Source organism: Colletes latitarsis, chromosome 14, assembly GCF_051014445.1.
Source record: "Colletes latitarsis isolate SP2378_abdomen chromosome 14, iyColLati1, whole genome shotgun sequence".
Classification (NCBI taxonomy): Eukaryota; Metazoa; Arthropoda; class Insecta; order Hymenoptera; family Colletidae; genus Colletes; species Colletes latitarsis.
The window spans coordinates 27,795,511-27,812,208 of NC_135147.1; the positions used below are offsets into that span (position 1 = coordinate 27,795,511).

A 16,698-nucleotide genomic window follows, 5' to 3' on the forward strand; every position below is an offset into this window, starting at 1 on the left:
CATCGGTAATGAATTTTTATAGAAACGTTTATTCAGTGTGAAGTTTATGCGGATCTGTAAACCTTGCTGTAAGTACATAAAATAATGCTGGCAAAGGTACTAAAGCAAGCATTGCTGGATGAATACTAAGACCACAAAGAGTTGCTACAGCCATTACACCGTATCCATGTAAGAGCCAATGACCTAAAATAACTATTACATTCTTCATATCTGACACAGAACTCAATAATAATGCTTTCATTGTCTGAAAAAAAGTAATATATATTGAAATCTATGCAGACGAATTTAAATATTTAGAGTATTCACATGTAAACGTTATAGAAATAGTACCTGATTTAATTTAAATGCAAAATGTGCTGCATTAGATAAAACAGACAATGTTATTGTTATATATGGAAACGAGTAATCTATAAAAGGATTAAGAATGTTTAAAGTACATTGCTTTAATCACCTACTGACTGTTCTACTTACATATCAAACCCCCACCAACTGCATGTAACAATGCTAAAATTGGATAGAAATAAAGAGCAGCATAAATTGAAAATTTCCCTTGCTTTGGTAAAAATTTCTTAGCAATCAATGGCCTTATCAATAACATAATTGCTGTTCCTAGAGCATAGAAAATAAAGACCATAGTGTACCTAAAAATTCAACAACTGATTCATTTTTAAGATGGGAAAATTCCTAATTTCATAATTGTACAAATACGAACAGAGGGTAAACTGCTTCTTGTGTACAATGTAGAGTCTCTTCATAATTAGGACTAGGATTATGCAATAATGTATACCAGTCAGAGAGCTTTGTAGCTCTGCACAATATAATCGAAAAAGTACCTATGGGATTGGTCAATTGTAAAGTAATAAGAGATGCTGCAACAACTTCGAATAAAGCAGACACATGCAACGCGATCACTTCCTTGGGCATATTGCGCCTCATTGATACCATATCGATACAAAACCAATGTGATACTAATGCTAATAATGCCATAAATCCAAGATAGAGCCAATCGTAAAACAATGGCTCGTCTTCGCATGGCACACACATCGAAGACGAATTTGCTCTAAATCCTCGTGGACAAGCTCCACAATCGCTCCAATTTCCATCGAGCAACAACTCTCTTCCACAATATAGTCCAGGACATCGTGCGATCAAGTTTAAACTATTTTGTTTTAATATCGAACACATGAAGAATCGAATAAAAGAAGCGCAATGTTTATACAAAAGTTAAATACTTGTATAAATGTTACAACTATGAAATGATTTATACATTTTAAGGTTAACCAGCTAAAATGGTAAACAACGGTTGATTATAATTTTGTGACCACACAATTTCAGAGCTTACGACCTTATTCAAAAAGTATATTGTTTAAAAAGATAGTTCGTTATAAAAATTAAACTGTTCAACTAGAGTTGTACTGCTTCTTTTTATCGGTTCACACTGGAATTCGAATTTAGCACTCTTTGGAAATACGAGTCGCAATTTACGATTATAATTAAGACATAGACTATTCTATACCTGGTCTGTGAATACTCTAGACCGTCCAGCTAGCACGACGACTCCGTAATGGCGTCCTTCCTTGAAGTTGAATATTGTGCGCCAAATTCCTTCGATTCGAATTGGCAAACATGGCGTCCTTTCTTGAAATTGACTTGAATTCGAGGCTGCAACAGAAATAAAATATGAATTACGATCCAATACATTGAATAAACATACTTATACCACAATTAAACAACCATTAAACTCGAAATATGTTCTGAGGAATTGTAATTTATCGAAATATAATGATAATTGAGGCTGGCTAGATGTCGACGAAAAAGCGCGAAATCGAATCAACTATTTTCACGATTTCGATTAAATTTGTAGTAAAAAATGAACTAATACTAAATAAAGGCACCGATAGAGAGTAATGGAGAGTAATAGTAGAGATTAGAAACGTTTAGATATCGTTACGTTAATAATACGTACCTTATTATACGGCTGACTGCTGATCAGGTCCGTCCGAACACATCTTGTCGTCGCGACGGCAAATCAGCGAAGAGGGAGAAGCGACCTCTCTCGACTTTCGAAGGCACGGTTTGTTAATACCGTGCGGTTGATGTTACCCTAGGTAAAAAATACGATAGTAAATGAAACACAATACAGATTCCAGGCAATCATTTAATCTCTTAATGATTAATATCACGTTTTACTCTTGTTACTAACCGTCTTTCGACATTTCGTAAAGATTAATTTCTCGATCGATAATGCGCTTCATAAGCAAGTTGATCGATAGAAATACTTTAGGCTGGAAATGAGACGATTTTCCCCGTTGCAACATCGCAGCAATTCTATGTTTTTTCTTATATTGCAATTGAAAACAACCAGATATTGTTTGTCTTCGTTGTTTTAATTGCAAAACAAGGAAAAACGTAAAATTGCAACGATATCGCACCGCTCGTCTATTTCCAGCCTCAATCTTAACCACAGACGATACATACTTCGTCTGCGCGCTTATCACCTCATGCCTATCATACGTTGCTCTTCTTACTGTGAACAATTAGAAATTATATCTATTGGTTCGATAGTTCAACCACCAGAGGCATTAGCTTACGACTAGAAAAATCTGACTCTGGTTAGACGGATTGATCGGCGATCTCCCTATTCATCTTTGATATGACTTAGCAGATTTGCTTATGAGTTTTATTTCAATGTACTCGAATCAGATTGCAACTTTGCAGTATTTATAAAATATAACAGTTATATTATCATGAACCGTATAGTGATATTTGGGGCTACAGGAAACACCGGATTATGTGCTGTAAATCATGCTGTAAATAAGGGTAACAATGTTCGATAAATACCAAGTTTCATAAACAATTAAATATTTGAGGTACAAGTACGTAAAATTAATTTTAAATATTATTATATTTGGTAATTTATTTTAAAATTTAGGATTAGATGTAAGGGTGTTTGTGAGACGTACAATACATGTTCCTGCAAATTTGAAAGATAAAGTAGAAACTATTGTTGGAGATGTTACCAATGCAGAACAAGTTTCAAATGCAATATGTAACAGAGACACTGTGGCTGTTGCACTTGGCACGCAAAATGACTTGAGTAAGTATTATTCTAAATTGTAAAATTCTATATTTTTATATTTAATGTTTTCAGGTCCAACTACTGTGTTATCCAGGGGTATGAAAAATATAATAGATGGTATGAAACAACACAATGTAGAAATAGTATCAGTTTGTTTATCTGGTAATTACTTTCTTTCAAAATGTGTATTAATAGTTTTTACGACTTTCTAAATAACAATATATTTTCGGTAGCATTTTTGTTTTACAAACCTGAAGCAGTACCTAGTATATTTAAAGATTTAAACGATGATCATCAACGCATGCTCAACTTTCTTAAGGAAAGTAAACTAAAATGGATTGCAGTATTGCCGCCTCGTATTGCTGGTATCTATTATATTAAAATATACATGAAAATCAATCTTTTATAACATGACAATAAATTGTTTTTATTTATTTTATTTTTAGACGCACCAAGTTCAAAATATGTAATCAAACATGATGAATCTCCTGGTCATATTATATCCAAACACGACTTAGGTGCTTTCCTTATTGAAAGCCTTCAACAATCAGAACATTATCAAAAACTTTGTGGCATTGCAACTGTTTCGTAATATAACACAAAGTATGATTACATGCAAATAAAAATTATTCTATTTTTTACACTGAATAGCGCGTTAAGAAATGTTTAAGGAATTAAAAATGTTCCAACGAATATATCTTGCTTTTTTTAACCACATGGGAATAAACAAGAAGTTTAAAAGTAAGAAATTACAAATTTTATAAACTGCATTTGTACTTGTATTAAAGAGTCATCAAATTTTTGAAACAGTTTGTGATTTTAAATATCTATTGGTATAAATATGATATGTATTTTATGACGGACACGAGAAATATACAGTATATACCTCGTGTATGAAGTAATGAACGAAAAATAATTCTGTATTATTATGAATAGTTAGAAAAATAATTTACTAAATTAATAAATACTATACGTTTTGTGAAGCATTTCTATATGGAATATGAACAAATTTTGTAAACGCACGCAGTTTTAAAAATTATTTTACTGTTATGATGATAATTTTTTCATCATGTACGTTTTATGAGCTATTATGCTTAAATCAAAGAACTTTGGCACTTGAAAGTTTGGCATTGGAGGAGGTGGTGGGCCAGAATATTGTGTACATTTCTCTTTAAGCTTTGCTTTAGTAAATGCTGCGGTAGAATATACAACATCATTAATTCCACATGCTTTAAATGGATCACATTGTTTATATCCATTTTTTAGATAAAAAACTTCTTGGCCTTCAGTTATTAAACATACATTTTTAATTCCTTTCTTTGCTACATATTCTTCTACCCCTTGCAGCAATCTAGATCCAAGTCCCTGAGATCTATATCGATAATCAATTATAACTAAAATGTAGAAAAGAAAATCAAAATCTTTTGTTCCTTTACTTTTGTTTAAATTTATTCTTTAAGTTGACCTTACCTGATTGTATGAAACAACTGTGACGCACTCTGGGGAATAATAATATCTTACAATGACCAAGAACACTATCTTTCGTATCAATGAGTATAAGACAAGTAGGAAAATCATCGCATGACTCGTTTAGAGATTTTAACCTGTTTTATACAAAAATAATCAGTTAATTGTAAAAAATTCATTACTCAAGAAAAGTAATACAATATACCGTGCAGATTCACTTCGTGGCCATTCAGAATTAAGTAGTGTGCAACAATTTTGGATTAAATCTTGACGTAGATGAATGGGTACTATAACATATTCCCTGTCAATAGTTGTCATAATTTTTCTGTAACAATATATTATATTATAACGTTAGTAAAGTATTCTACAATAATATTATGTGAAGCAGCCATTTTTATTATTTCAATCGCGACAGTAGAAATTTCAATGTTCTCGAAAAAACTGAAATACAATCTCGCATCATCCGTGGTACGTTAAGGTAAAATTATTTCGTATAATAAGGTGTAGAATGACGTGATGTTATTTTTAAATAAATGTAAATAATATCTACACCTTTATTTTATTATTCGTAAAAAACGAGGATGTGTACTTGGACATGTCTAACTGAATCCCGAATAGAGAAAGGCGTACAACAACCTGCGATTGACAGATATCGAAAAACAGAATGTAACGCGTGCTAACAAAAGTAATAAATAGTTTGTAGCAGATGTTTTTACCGTATTTGTTTGTAGACGAGGGAACTTGACACGCAAGTTTAAAGGTCACTGTGCTCTTCACCTGTATGTACTCGCCCGGAAATAGCTTTCAGATTACTGTCATCTTGTGCTAGGATCGATATTTCTGTTGAATATATCCCCACTGTTATGTAAAATTTCACCACACTCAACATTATTGGGTATGACGCTTCGTCGGATTGTATTCTCAAATCCTCTCAAACATCCTTTTAATTACTTTATCGTAGGCAAATATAAGTTATTATTAATTCTCATAGAGATTGATTTTGTACCGTATTTACAAGGGATAGTCTGAAATCATACTTTCAAATTTCATGTTTATTCAATTCCTTCTTCTCTGGGAAGATAACATATTTTACAACATTATTATTTATTTTCGAGATAATTGATAAATAGTTTAGTCTCTTTTCGGATACCAAAAACATAAGCGATTCTTGCTTGATGTATGAATTTCTTTTTATACATAATAGATCCTTTCTTTTGACTCGTCCATGACCCATTCCCTTTCGGACGCGAGTATCTTTTTTTGCATTTGACCCATTTTTCTTAATAGCCTCTGTTCTATATGTGAACAGTAGTCTGCATTCTTTATTTCGACAGTGCTGGTCAATGACGTTACGGAATAATCTGTTAGAAATCATTGCTAGACTCTCGCCATTGCAAACTATGTCAGTTACAAAGATCTTTTAAAATTTGGATGATAATTTGGTCTTCGTTATTCAAGAAAGTTAATGTTTACAGTTCATTGCGTGCTTCGCACATAGTTTTAGTTTATCGATAGTTTGCAGTAAATTTTGTGTCATTAAGACATTTGAGAACCACTAGCTACCGTCGGGGAACGTTTGGTTTATTTGTGTCGTTTTGCGATTCTAATTTTATAGTGTATTGTCTGTGTACGATGAAAGTAAATAGTTACGTTTGATCGATTCGTACGAAAATATATTCACAATTACAAATATTAATGTTGTTTTTAATCTTTATTAGTTTAGAACATCAAACCCCATTGGCCATAACAAGCGTATTTTGTTACGTAAACAAAATATGTGTTTGAACATTTAATGTTTTGATATTTTATAAATTAAAAATGTTGCCAGGAAGACCTCCGGTGACAGGTAATATCGTACAAATTGATTTATTGAAGTCATACAAATTTATCATTAACATAATCAAGTGACTTTTATTTCACTTAACCTCTTACTTTTTATTTTTCATAATTGACAGAGAATCCTTTGGGACTCTCTTGGCATGACAGCGCATGGATTCCTGTATTAAATCCAAATAACATAATGGACTACTTCTCTGAAAGAAGTAATCCCTTTTATGATAGAACTTGCAACAATGAAATTGTTAAAATGCAACGTTTAAGTCCTGATCAATTGCAGTATGTTTTCTATAAGTTCCATTATCAAAGTAAAGGTACAGTACAAGTTCATTCACATACTTCAATTCGAATAAATTTGAGAGTTGCAGTGATTACTGAGCTTTGATATTCTAATTTTTGATTTTTCCATTGTATTTTTAATTTGTTTGCTCTGTATACAATAGATAAAAAGTTTAGATATATTCCAGTAAACTGTATGGTAGATATTTTAAATTCTTATTATCATTTTATTACATGAACTTTCTTAAAGTAAAATGAGATCAATCTTAAAAGATTTTGTCTTGTAATATAATTGTTTTAGTTTGTATATTATTTTGGTTGTAAAATAAAATTTGCTTTGGAAAAGAAAAGTATCGTTTGTTTTGTAGATCTAAGAAGCATTAAATATTAAATTTTTGTAATATTAAAACAAAAAATGTGATCATATTTTTCAAATAAATGGATATTGTAACCTTGTGTGAATGAATCTTTGTTACTGTACATATAATTTAGAATTGTAAAATGATACTATCATATGTTTAATTTCAGAAATATGACTGGGCTCGAATATATACTTTTACATGTTCAAGAACCTATTTTATATGTAATTAGAAAGCAGCATCGTCATTCTCCGATTTTAGCGGCACCGCTCGCCGATTATTATATCATTGCGGGCGTTGTGTATCAAGCACCTGATTTAGCGTCCGTCGTGAGCTCAAGATTGGTACTTTGCAGTTATAAAAAACATAGTAGCATTGGCTAAAATTATGGTTCTAATTTGTGAAACTCTATTTTATAGTTATCTACAGTACACCATCTACAGTCTGGTTTTGAAGAGGCTAGTTCTTGTTCTCGATATCATCCTAGTAAAGGATACTATTGGGATTTTAAAAATGGGAAAGCCTTGGCCACGAAGAAGGAAACTCCTGTTCGCGAGGAACCCAGCTCTTTATTTCAACGCCAAAGGGTGGACATGTTACTCGCCGAACTTACGCGTAAATACCCATTATCTATCCCAAAACCAGTGAATCAAGTAACAGAGTCTTGTAAGTACTTAGTTTAGTAAACGAAGTTAATTAAGTAAAACTTAAATGCAAAAGTCACATTTATTTGCTTGTTTTTAGCCATGGAAATTAAACAAGAAATTAAAGTTGAAAAGAAAGATATGAAACCACCGCCAGAAAAGAAGCCAAAAGTTAATTAACAAAGACTGTAATATATAATGATTTAAGTTTATGTATGTATTCCATATAATCTCTATTTTCATGGCACATTTACTTCATGAGACAAGCATTTAACATTCGAATTAATTGTATTTTTTTTTCTGGAATATAAAAATTGTAATGTACTGGTATGTAATGTATTAGTATTAGACATAGTGTAAAATTAAAGACAAGTCATATATTTTTTATTTCACCGTTAATGTTTTCTCATTTTTTCTTACACCATGGACAGTCAAGATCAATTTCTTCTTTTATATTTTTTCCCATTGGTTTGAACTGTTTGTTCTTGATACCTCTGTGTCTACATCGTGTTTCATCGCGAACATTGTTATTGGGACATTTAAGTGTTGAATTACAGGTAGGATTTCCATGTTTTTGAGCTTGAACATAGCGGGAACACATCGAAATAGAATTTGACGTAATCTAGAAACGTTATAACCATGTTATTACAATTATCGAATAAAATTCAGAAGTATTCTGTCACAGACTTTCATATTATTTCGTACTGCGGACCGAAAACGGTGCATGACACTTGTATTATTATCAAAAATTCAAATATTTCCTTAATAGAACTATCAGGTATAAAAATGTAACTGCTGCACTTTAAATTTTTATGAAAATGGTTATAGAGAAAAAAAACTTTTTAAATGTCAAGATACATTAGTATTTCAATTTTTTCTTTTTAGTATTTCATTTGTAATTGACTTGATTATCTAACAACAAACGTGTCTTGTTTCACACCAGAAAAATCGTATATATCTCGTAAAAAATGATATGTGATGGAAATACATGCGACAGAGAGTATCCAGATACAGAACCTAACGATCAGAGTCTCGAGAACGTCGAGGATGAATTTGTCGAAAGCCTAAAACACGAGAAATGCAAAATCATTCGATTGGTTCGTCAACAAATGGACAAATTTCACGATACACAAGTAAAATCGTATAATAATTAAAGCTGTCTAACGTTTCACGTTTATGTTCGTGTATTGAAGGGGAAAATTACGACTTTGTTTCTTAGTACAGTTTGCCTTCAGTGTTGGAAGAATCGAGGAGAAAGTTTAAACTGGACCTACAAAACACTACGTACGACATCAACCAAGAACTAAACGTAAAAGAAGAAGACACAAACAATGAAGCAAACATTACACCGCGTACATTTCAAATGACAAGTTCAACGCTAATTCGTCAAGCGAGGCTTGCACGTAGTTTAGGAAATATTCGTCGAAAAATGTTCGCTCTAATGTCAGTCGCTGGACTTGTTGCGTTCATGTTATTCGTGTACAGTGTTTATTTTCGTGCGTACCTTTGCAACAATGGCCAGTCGTGCGTAATATCTTTTCGGTATATTCATGCCAAGCACGCGTTATTTTAAACAAAATCTTGAATTAAATTGTCGCAAGGCTGTCGCATATTTAAAACGAACGTGGCGCGTGGAAAGATCTACGTAAATTATTCGAAAATAGCGAACGCATCGTCGTAACTTTGGGTAATTTTTTGTTTGTTGCAGAATAAGGAAACCGTCTAAGACTTGACACAAAATATATTAAACTTGGAATAATACACCGTGTGTAGCGTTTAGTTAGTATGCAACTAGTCGTCTTGATGATTCCTAGATCATGTCCGGTTCCGTATGTTTTTTCGACGATGAGGCGTTCGACCTCTAAGCGATGTATCGCGTCGTTTCTCGTGCGATGCGCGCCAAAATTCGGTCGCAGAATCAGTTGCAATTTATTTCTTTCATGTTCACCGTCGGCCGACGATCAACGGTAAGATCTTTTTTAGGCTTCGAGATCGGTCCTTCTGATATGTTTGCTCGGGCTTCCTTAAACTCATCTTTACACGCAACTTTCTGGACCAGGTATAGAGTTGGCAATAATGATCTCCTTCATCAAGTTACGGTCAGCCTTAAAGCTAATGGGTTCCCAAGACTTTGCAGAGAATGGGTTTAACTGTAATACGAAGTAGGAAAAAGAGATGCGATAAGAAAAATTATAAATATACTAAAATCATGAAAACCTTACGCTGCATCTGTTAGTTTGAAGTCCTTGTTTGTGAATGTCGTACGGCGCGAAGAGCGTGTCTGGTCTCACCGGTAGAAACAATTGTGGTTCGCGTTTTATTTTTTCCTGGTCTGAAAGGGGAGTCCGCGTCATTCGACGTTCACGAGATACTACCGATGCGATAAAAAATAAAGAGTAGATTACCTTGCGGTGATTGTATGATGTCCGGTTGATTGTTAAGCGCATAATCGGTGACCTGTTTTAGCGTATACTCGACGAAGTAAGTGTGATCTCCGTGCGTAACATCGAGCATCGAGTTGTTCCTCGAATCCGGCGGTGTGATTATCGGTTGTTTCATGTAGGGTTCAATGTGCACCGGGGATGTCGTACCTCTGCGTCGATACATCATCAACATCACCGAGAGCACGGTGACGCCGAGTACTATTAGACATCCGATGAGAAGCAAAATGAGTGGCAGCATGCTTACTCCACTGTCTGTAAGATGGAATGCGAGTGATCGAAACGTTTAATCGAGTACTTTGCTCGAAATATTAATTAGAGTAGTTTCAATAGAATTTTATTGATCCCGAGGTATTCGGTTTACTTTTCCAATTATTCAGAAACGTGATCGTCTAACAATTTTCAATCAGTATACAACTACTCGATAGTTTAAATATATCGAGTTACCTGTATGTTTCTCCGAGTCCCTCAGCATTATGTCCTCCAGTAAACTTACTTCGCTTCGCCCTTTGGCGTTTACAGCATACGTGACTAGGTAAAAATGCGTGGCTGGGAGAAGATCCGCCACGGCTATACGAAATATCGGCACGTCCGTGGATATGCTGGACGCGTTCATCCGCAGGTTTCCAGTGAGAACTTCGTAAGCTTCCAAACGAAATTCTTGCCTCAGTCCGCCATCGTATCCTGGCACGCATTCAACCTCCAGTATCTCGGAACTTTGATTCAACGACGCCTTTATCGTGCAATTGTTCAAAGGGTTTGGTTTCACTGTAAACACGCCAAGTTGACCAGAAAATTCGTAAGCATATCGAGTATACCGAATCACTTTGCTAGCGAACCATATCCCGACTAGTTTAACTTATGGATACACGAGTATGCTGTGTCTCCTGCACTGATTATACTATTTGTAGTACCTGCTGGGATGATCTGATAGATGCAAGGAGATTCTTGCTTTCCAATCGTGTTTCTACCCCAACACGTCAAGGCACCGTAGTCTCTCTCGGACACGGGGGTGTAAACAAGCTCGCTCATCGTTCCGTTGTTGCCATCGAACTTGGCCGGCGCTACTTCGAAGTTTTCTCCGCTGTTGTTGAACTCCCACACAAATTCCACCTCGTTCGGATCGGCGTCTACTTCGCAGCGCACTTTCACGGACTCCTCCAGCGACGCACCGATTATCGACGCCTCCTTGTCCTTGCAAACCGGAGCAACTGTCATGATTCAAACAGAGGGCGAACAAACGATTATCTTACACAATCTTATTCTCCAGGTTTCTTTAATGCATTAACCCTTTGACACTGGACGCCCGTATTATTTTTCTGATGCATATCTGTTTTAAATAACAGTTTGAAACAGTATCAACCAGTGGTTGTATACATATATTGTCCTTGTTTATCGAATGTTTTGCCCTGCGTCCGTCATCGTCAAGGGATTAACCGATTCTGATCGCTTACACTGTACTCGCAGTGTCACCACCGGACTCGTGGTCTCGCCGCGATCATTGCTCGCCAAACACGTATAGTTTCCCGCGTTGTCGCGACCTATCTTCTGCAGTACCAGACTCTGCGTGCTCATGATTATTCCAGCCGAGTAATTTTGCGTTAGTACCGCGTCCTACGAATCCATTAAACGGTAGTAGTATTAGTTCTCGTTATCGAATACCGCCACGGATCGATCGTTACGGGCTACTCACGTTGTGTCTCCACGTAATCTTATGGTGTTCCGGATTAGCTCGGACCTTACATTCGAAGTAAACATCGTCACCCTGTTTTATCTTCTCCGCGTTCAGAGTACTACCCAAATGTAACTGTACTTTAGGTGGAACTACGGAAATACAACAGCAGATTATTACAAGAACGTTAAACTTCCGCCGATGCTTTATGGTACTCACAAACTACGTTTAATTGAAAGAAATCTTCCAAGTATGCGTCTGACAGCGCTGGATTCTTTCCGCGACATTTCAGGATTTTCCCGTGGTCGTCCGGGACCGGTGAAAATATGAGCGTGCTTAAAACTACCGAAGCATTGCCACCGTCTAGTACCTGAACCGTTAAAGCTTTCGTCAGTGACACTGTTCTATAGAAGTTGGTTATTGCCAACAAAGTTCTATAGGAAGAGTTATCGTTGATTACTTTGCCACTATGATAAACGGCGTTTCCTTCCATCCAACTGATTTTAGCTCGAGGATGCGATCCTGTTGTCTCACACGTGATGGAGTAGTCCTTTTCCGTCTCGAGGATCGTCGGCTTCGACAGGATCTTCACCGACAATGGTTTCACTGAAACGATTAATCGTTGATACATAAACGAACCGATAAACGCTATCGAGTAATTTATACTGTTCGATACGTACGATAGACGTCCAAGAGCACGGTTTTCTCTAACGGAGATATAAGATTCGTGTTCGATGCTCGACATTTGTAACTGGTGTTACGATGTTCTCTCCTGAGCTGCGGTATCTTTAACTTACTGACGACGACGTTTCTATCGATCTCTTTCAGTCTACTATCTACTTCTTTTTCGTTCACCAGCCAGCTGACTACTGGCGTCGGTTTTCCTATGTTCGAGAGAGAATATAATAGATTGTATTTGTAACGAAAGTAACCAAGTTAAAAAGCATCGATAGGAATAAGGAAGAATTACCTCCTCTTACTTCGCAAGACAGTTCAAACTCTACACCGATTTGGAACGGTCCTGCGGTGCTTTCTACTTCAACCCCCGAACTGTCGTAAATTAGCAGCTGATGCGGCGGAACTGAAAATAATTTCTTTATACGATTAAAGAAAATTCTCCAAATTTTTCAATTACAGCGATAATATAATCTTTAATTGAAATAACGAATATCCCAAGTTCTATCGTTCTTATTGGAAAATTCTAAGCAAGACGAACCATAAGAAGATTAAACGGAACGTGAAAATTTATACCGATTACTGTGAGATTAACTTGGAAGTTCTTGGTAGGTGAATTTTTGAAATCCACTCGGCATCGATAGATTCCTTCGTCGTCCAATTGAACCGCGTCCAGGGAAAGAGCGGCCGGTTTCGTCACAGTCACGAAATAAGCTCTTGGTTCTACGATGGTGCTGTTTGACCAGTTTTGAGCTTTGTTGAACGCCCTTCCCCGAACGTCGAAACTGAAACATTTCACGTCTCTTTAACATCCGTCGAACCGAATAAAATCCTACGAATTTTCCATCGAGCCAGGTCTTGTTTACCTATAAATCGGTTTTACCGCATCGTCGCGAAACCAAAGCACCACGTATACGCGATCTTTGTGCGTGGACGGTTCAATGTCACAAGGCAATTTAGCGGTGTGTCCAAGAACAGCGCTCACTTCGAAAGTTGCAACTAGAAAATAAAAATCACAGCTAAAATAGTCTGATTATCGACAACAGTTTGTTTCTGTTAATGTTTTGGGGAGGAACTGTCGATATTTTGACTTTTTACTTCGACAATTATTGCATCGTGTGTCCTTTAGCTTTTTATTCATTAGTTGCGAATAATATTTGTCGAAATCTGGTATAGCACGTAAGCGCATTAGATTTTAAGTAGTGCGACCACCGTGCTAGCCAGACGCACGCATGTCCGACCAAGTATGAGACGTATCTACTTGATACGAATATAGAGACGCGTACGATTCGGAAAGTAGCGCATTAGATACAATCGTTTAAACAATATCGTATCTGAATGATAAGTCGATAGTTTCATAAATGTTATCGGCGTTTACCACGTTGAATGTTTGGGTTACGTAAAAGAGAAAATTATTCTGATATCCAGGCGAAGGAAACTGCGGACAAACGATAGTTTCCAAACGATTAAAACATTTCTATTGGTTATTCGTGAACGAAAGTTGCCCGACACTGGTGGCTACGCATATATCTTCATTGATTCGTATACGCCTGACTCAGCCAAATAGATACGGTCTATGGTTGGTCAGACACGCGTTCTGCCAATGCGTGCAGAAACTAAGCAAGATAGGAAACGAACGAACGTACTTCGAAAATGGTATTTACGCGAGATAACGTACCTAAGTCATCGTCCTTGTCCCAGTTACCGGTGGCGTTCACGTATACGACCACGGCGAGTATGTAACCGCTAATGACGAGCTTGATCGCGACATCGACGAGCACTCCTATTGCCATCCCAAAGGGGAACAGTCTGAGGGGTGAGTTCGTTAGGTTCAAATCCACTCCTCGCATAATGTCACCCCGCGCCGGCCTGTCCTGTGGATCTCCTTTATTATCATTCCACGTCGAGAGGTAGACGGCCTTCCCACCTCCTTCCACCTCCTCCCACCTCCTCCCACCTCCTCCTCCGCCTCGTCCTCGTGCGATATCCTCCGAGCGTACAATACCCCGGCAAGGGGCAGGGGATAGGGCGCAGGACACGCTCACCGATTAATTCTGCTCGTAGGAGAACCTTTCGAAGAAAGTGGCGACCGCCTTCCGGTCGCAACGTGCATCGAGGATGATCCTGTGCGAACCAGCCGATTCTCGTATAGTTCGACGACTCTGTTTGCTCTACCCTTTTCTTTAATCTCGCGTCCCGTCGAGTTACGCGCAGAAAAACACGTCCATTCGATTTCTCGGACAGAAATTCACTACTTACATCGACGTAGGAGGCCGGAAAACACGGCTGCCCCTTAGGGTAGCTTCCTGTTTCCAGTTAGTAGGTCGTGTATAAACGCTTCTCTAAAATTATTGTCGTTTCGCGTAGCGGTAAAGGCGCCGGCTACTCGTTAAGTATTATCACGCTGCGTTGTCGACAATGGCGATAACACGGAGAGGACACTGTAGAAGGTAGTTTGGTGGTTCGTCGGAACTAGCCGTTCAACGGAGCCACGCCGTAGGAAACTATCTATGGACACCGTGCTTCTTCTCCGTATCGAACGCAAGCTGGTAGTCCGATGGAGCCGTCGTGGAAGTCTTCTTCGACGCTTCGATGGCTTTCGTTCCTTGCTCGTTTCTCGTTCTTTCGTCGAAGCCTCGACAGCTTCCGTTCGATCTTGCCGAAGGTGTTCAACGCATACATAGACATACACACAGAGAGCGCGCGCGCACACTCACGCTCGCTCGCTCGTACACACAGGTACACGTACGTACACGCGCGCGCACATATGCACGCACACAGGGCCCACAGAGACCGAGAAACCGCTTCACTGGATCACCTTCCCGCGAGCACTGCTCTCGCAGCACTTTCCTCTTCGGGTCAGGTTGCCAGGAACGTTCCTCCTGTGTTTCGTAGAACACGAGACTCCCCTCGACATTTGGAGGGCCGTGGGAGCGAGTAAAGCCCGACAGAGAACTAGCCAGAGCGTACGTTTCACGCGAGAACCGCGCTGTCTGGAACGGACACGCTTCTGTAGGCGTCGCTAACCCGACGACCACGACCACGATGAGCTCCGATCGATTTTCGCCAAGTCAGTTTGATCTCCCTTCGTGTTTCGACGTTCTCGATTCCCGGCACGATATATAGGCCTCCAGCGGCGACAACACCGTGCTCGGCTCCGCGCAATCCACACACACACACACACCCCAACGCACCACCACCCCTTCTCGATTTACTCTTCTCCGCTCGCTGCTATTCACTGTTAGGGGTTGCGAGACGCACGCTATCGGGTTGATCGAGAACCTTTGCGCAGTTTTTCCCTAGTTTACTCTTACGGTAACCCAACGTAAGGTCCCGTCGTCGATCTTCCTTTCGAATTTAATCTAATTTCGAAAATATCCAGAGCCAACGCATTTCGATTCACCCTTCATCCCTTCACGCTCGATGTTTTCTCGACTTTACCGGCGCGGCGGAAAAATTATTCTCTACCGGCGAACGAAAACTGTTATTATATCGATTTCGGTACTCAAAATAGTGTTGTAGCTGTTCATGGAATAAATGGTTTTTTTCGGTACTATATCGATTACGGTTACGGAATTGCAGTTTTCAGTTACACATTAAACTTTCTTTCCGCCAGGGCATGATTTCAAATATCTTCGATACAACTCCTCAGGATCGTATATGGTAAAATCACAAACTCTCTCCTGTTAATAATGACAGTATATTTGAAATAGTAATGTTTACAACATACAATTGCGACGTTACTACAGTTTTTTTTTTTCTTATTTTTCGTTTAAGGTAATTGATAATGTCTCGCAAAGGTCACACGCACCACCACGTTCGATCCATCCTTGGCCATGTATTACAGTGTTTTTACCCTTTCTCTCCCTCTCTCGCGCTCTACCTCTCACTCTCCTTCGCTTTTAAAATGCACGGATTTTTGCGAGCCGGGATCACGGACTAATCGCATACTAACGCGTTGAAAAATAAACGTGGCGAAATGTACAGTAATGGATGTCCGGAGGCTGCAGTTTCTTTTTACTTTGTATCCTTTCGGGTGGATGAAGGTAGTCTGTCTGGGGGTGGGGGATAGTTATAACCGAGCAACAGGACCGGAAATTAATTTTATAGTATATTGTCATATTGGTGTGTCTGTAAGTTCTAAAACGTTCTTCGAGATGGGCGAAACCGGCCCACCGGAAATCTCGAGTCGCACGGACTACGTGAACTTCCTCTCTCCTTCCTCGTGATCTTTAGCTGATTGTTG

At 38.0% G+C, this 16,698-nt stretch overlaps 5 protein-coding genes across 8 annotated transcripts; 2 read left to right on the forward strand and 3 right to left on the reverse strand.

Moving 5' to 3' along the window:
- Positions 1 to 9: 9 nt before the first annotated feature.
- Positions 10 to 1,505, reverse strand: LOC143349875 (JNK1/MAPK8-associated membrane protein). Its single transcript, XM_076781482.1, has 4 exons — positions 713 to 1,505; positions 472 to 641; positions 331 to 407; positions 10 to 244 (listed from the first exon to the last, which is right to left on the reverse strand). The coding sequence occupies exons 1-4, from the start codon at positions 1,183 to 1,185 to the stop codon at positions 29 to 31; spliced, it is 936 nt and encodes a 311-aa protein (XP_076637597.1). The 5' UTR covers positions 1,186 to 1,505; the 3' UTR covers positions 10 to 28.
- Positions 1,506 to 2,508: 1,003 nt separating this feature from the next.
- Naa80 (N-alpha-acetyltransferase 80) lies at positions 2,509 to 5,874 on the reverse strand. Of its 4 annotated transcripts, XR_013081018.1 has the most exons (6): positions 5,263 to 5,874; positions 4,752 to 4,871; positions 4,550 to 4,683; positions 4,382 to 4,473; positions 3,532 to 3,617; positions 3,308 to 3,448 (listed from the first exon to the last, which is right to left on the reverse strand). XR_013081018.1 is itself a non-coding variant. In XM_076781490.1 (5 exons), exons 2-5 carry the CDS (start codon positions 4,862 to 4,864, stop codon positions 2,525 to 2,527), a joined length of 342 nt encoding a protein of 113 aa, XP_076637605.1. In that variant the 5' UTR covers positions 4,865 to 4,871; positions 5,263 to 5,874; the 3' UTR covers positions 2,509 to 2,524. The 4 variants fall into 4 exon arrangements, 3 of the variants coding, with proteins under 3 accessions (XP_076637605.1, XP_076637604.1, XP_076637603.1); XM_076781490.1 differs by lacking the exons at positions 3,308 to 3,448; positions 3,532 to 3,617 and adding an exon at positions 2,509 to 2,527; XM_076781489.1 differs by lacking the exon at positions 3,308 to 3,448 and having other exon boundaries at positions 3,470 to 3,617.
- On the forward strand, positions 2,641 to 3,772 carry LOC143349878 (flavin reductase (NADPH)). Its single transcript, XM_076781486.1, has 5 exons — positions 2,641 to 2,820; positions 2,933 to 3,097; positions 3,152 to 3,241; positions 3,313 to 3,444; positions 3,526 to 3,772. Exons 1-5 carry the CDS (start codon positions 2,748 to 2,750, stop codon positions 3,669 to 3,671), a joined length of 606 nt encoding a protein of 201 aa, XP_076637601.1. The 5' UTR covers positions 2,641 to 2,747; the 3' UTR covers positions 3,672 to 3,772.
- Positions 5,875 to 5,996: 122 nt separating the features above from the next.
- Positions 5,997 to 8,051, forward strand: Med6 (mediator complex subunit 6). The gene is made up of 6 exons (XM_076781485.1): positions 5,997 to 6,184; positions 6,265 to 6,392; positions 6,502 to 6,661; positions 7,190 to 7,364; positions 7,440 to 7,686; positions 7,765 to 8,051. The coding sequence occupies exons 2-6, from the start codon at positions 6,365 to 6,367 to the stop codon at positions 7,842 to 7,844; spliced, it is 690 nt and encodes a 229-aa protein (XP_076637600.1). The 5' UTR covers positions 5,997 to 6,184; positions 6,265 to 6,364; the 3' UTR covers positions 7,845 to 8,051.
- Positions 8,052 to 9,387: 1,336 nt separating this feature from the next.
- Positions 9,388 to 15,979, reverse strand: Side-iii (sidestep III). Its single transcript, XM_076781477.1, has 14 exons — positions 14,131 to 15,979; positions 13,319 to 13,451; positions 13,029 to 13,237; positions 12,748 to 12,858; positions 12,458 to 12,661; positions 12,238 to 12,383; positions 11,997 to 12,147; positions 11,799 to 11,929; positions 11,560 to 11,719; positions 11,020 to 11,316; positions 10,553 to 10,873; positions 10,070 to 10,360; positions 9,887 to 9,996; positions 9,388 to 9,814 (listed from the first exon to the last, which is right to left on the reverse strand). Exons 1-14 carry the CDS (start codon positions 14,300 to 14,302, stop codon positions 9,701 to 9,703), a joined length of 2,550 nt encoding a protein of 849 aa, XP_076637592.1. The 5' UTR covers positions 14,303 to 15,979; the 3' UTR covers positions 9,388 to 9,700.
- Between the last annotated feature and the right edge of the window lie 719 nt (positions 15,980 to 16,698).

Bases quoted from the DNA above. Each gene is read 5' to 3' on its own strand.
- LOC143349875 (XM_076781482.1), bottom strand. From the start codon at position 1,185: ATGTGTTCGATATTAAAACAAAATAGTTTAAACTTGATCGCACGATGT. The intron at 642-712 runs GTTCGTATTTGT...TTGAATTTTTAG, and splicing joins CAAGAAGCAGTTTACCCTCT to GTACACTATGGTCTTTATTT. The intron at 408-471 runs GTAAGTAGAACA...ATCCTTTTATAG, and splicing joins AGTTGGTGGGGGTTTGATAT to ATTACTCGTTTCCATATATA.
- LOC143349878 (XM_076781486.1), top strand. From the start codon at position 2,748: ATGAACCGTATAGTGATATTTGGGGCTACAGGAAACACCGGATTATGT. The intron at 2,821-2,932 runs GTAACAATGTTC...TTTAAAATTTAG, and splicing joins AAATCATGCTGTAAATAAGG to GATTAGATGTAAGGGTGTTT. The intron at 3,445-3,525 runs GTATCTATTATA...TTTTATTTTTAG, and splicing joins ATTGCCGCCTCGTATTGCTG to ACGCACCAAGTTCAAAATAT.
- Naa80 (XM_076781488.1), bottom strand. From the start codon at position 4,864: ATGACAACTATTGACAGGGAATATGTTATAGTACCCATTCATCTACGT. The intron at 4,684-4,751 runs GTATATTGTATT...TGTATAAAACAG, and splicing joins CCACGAAGTGAATCTGCACG to GTTAAAATCTCTAAACGAGT. The intron at 4,474-4,549 runs GTAAGGTCAACT...TCTACATTTTAG, and splicing joins CAGTTGTTTCATACAATCAG to TTATAATTGATTATCGATAT.
- Med6 (XM_076781485.1), top strand. From the start codon at position 6,365: ATGTTGCCAGGAAGACCTCCGGTGACAG. The intron at 7,365-7,439 runs GTACTTTGCAGT...TCTATTTTATAG, and splicing joins CCGTCGTGAGCTCAAGATTG to TTATCTACAGTACACCATCT. The intron at 7,687-7,764 runs GTAAGTACTTAG...GCTTGTTTTTAG, and splicing joins GAATCAAGTAACAGAGTCTT to CCATGGAAATTAAACAAGAA.
- Side-iii (XM_076781477.1), bottom strand. From the start codon at position 14,302: ATGCGAGGAGTGGATTTGAACCTAACGAACTCACCCCTCAGACTGTTC. The intron at 13,452-14,130 runs GTACGTTATCTC...TTTATTTTCTAG, and splicing joins GGACAAGGACGATGACTTAG to TTGCAACTTTCGAAGTGAGC. The intron at 10,361-10,552 runs GTAACTCGATAT...TCCATCTTACAG, and splicing joins GGACTCGGAGAAACATACAG to ACAGTGGAGTAAGCATGCTG.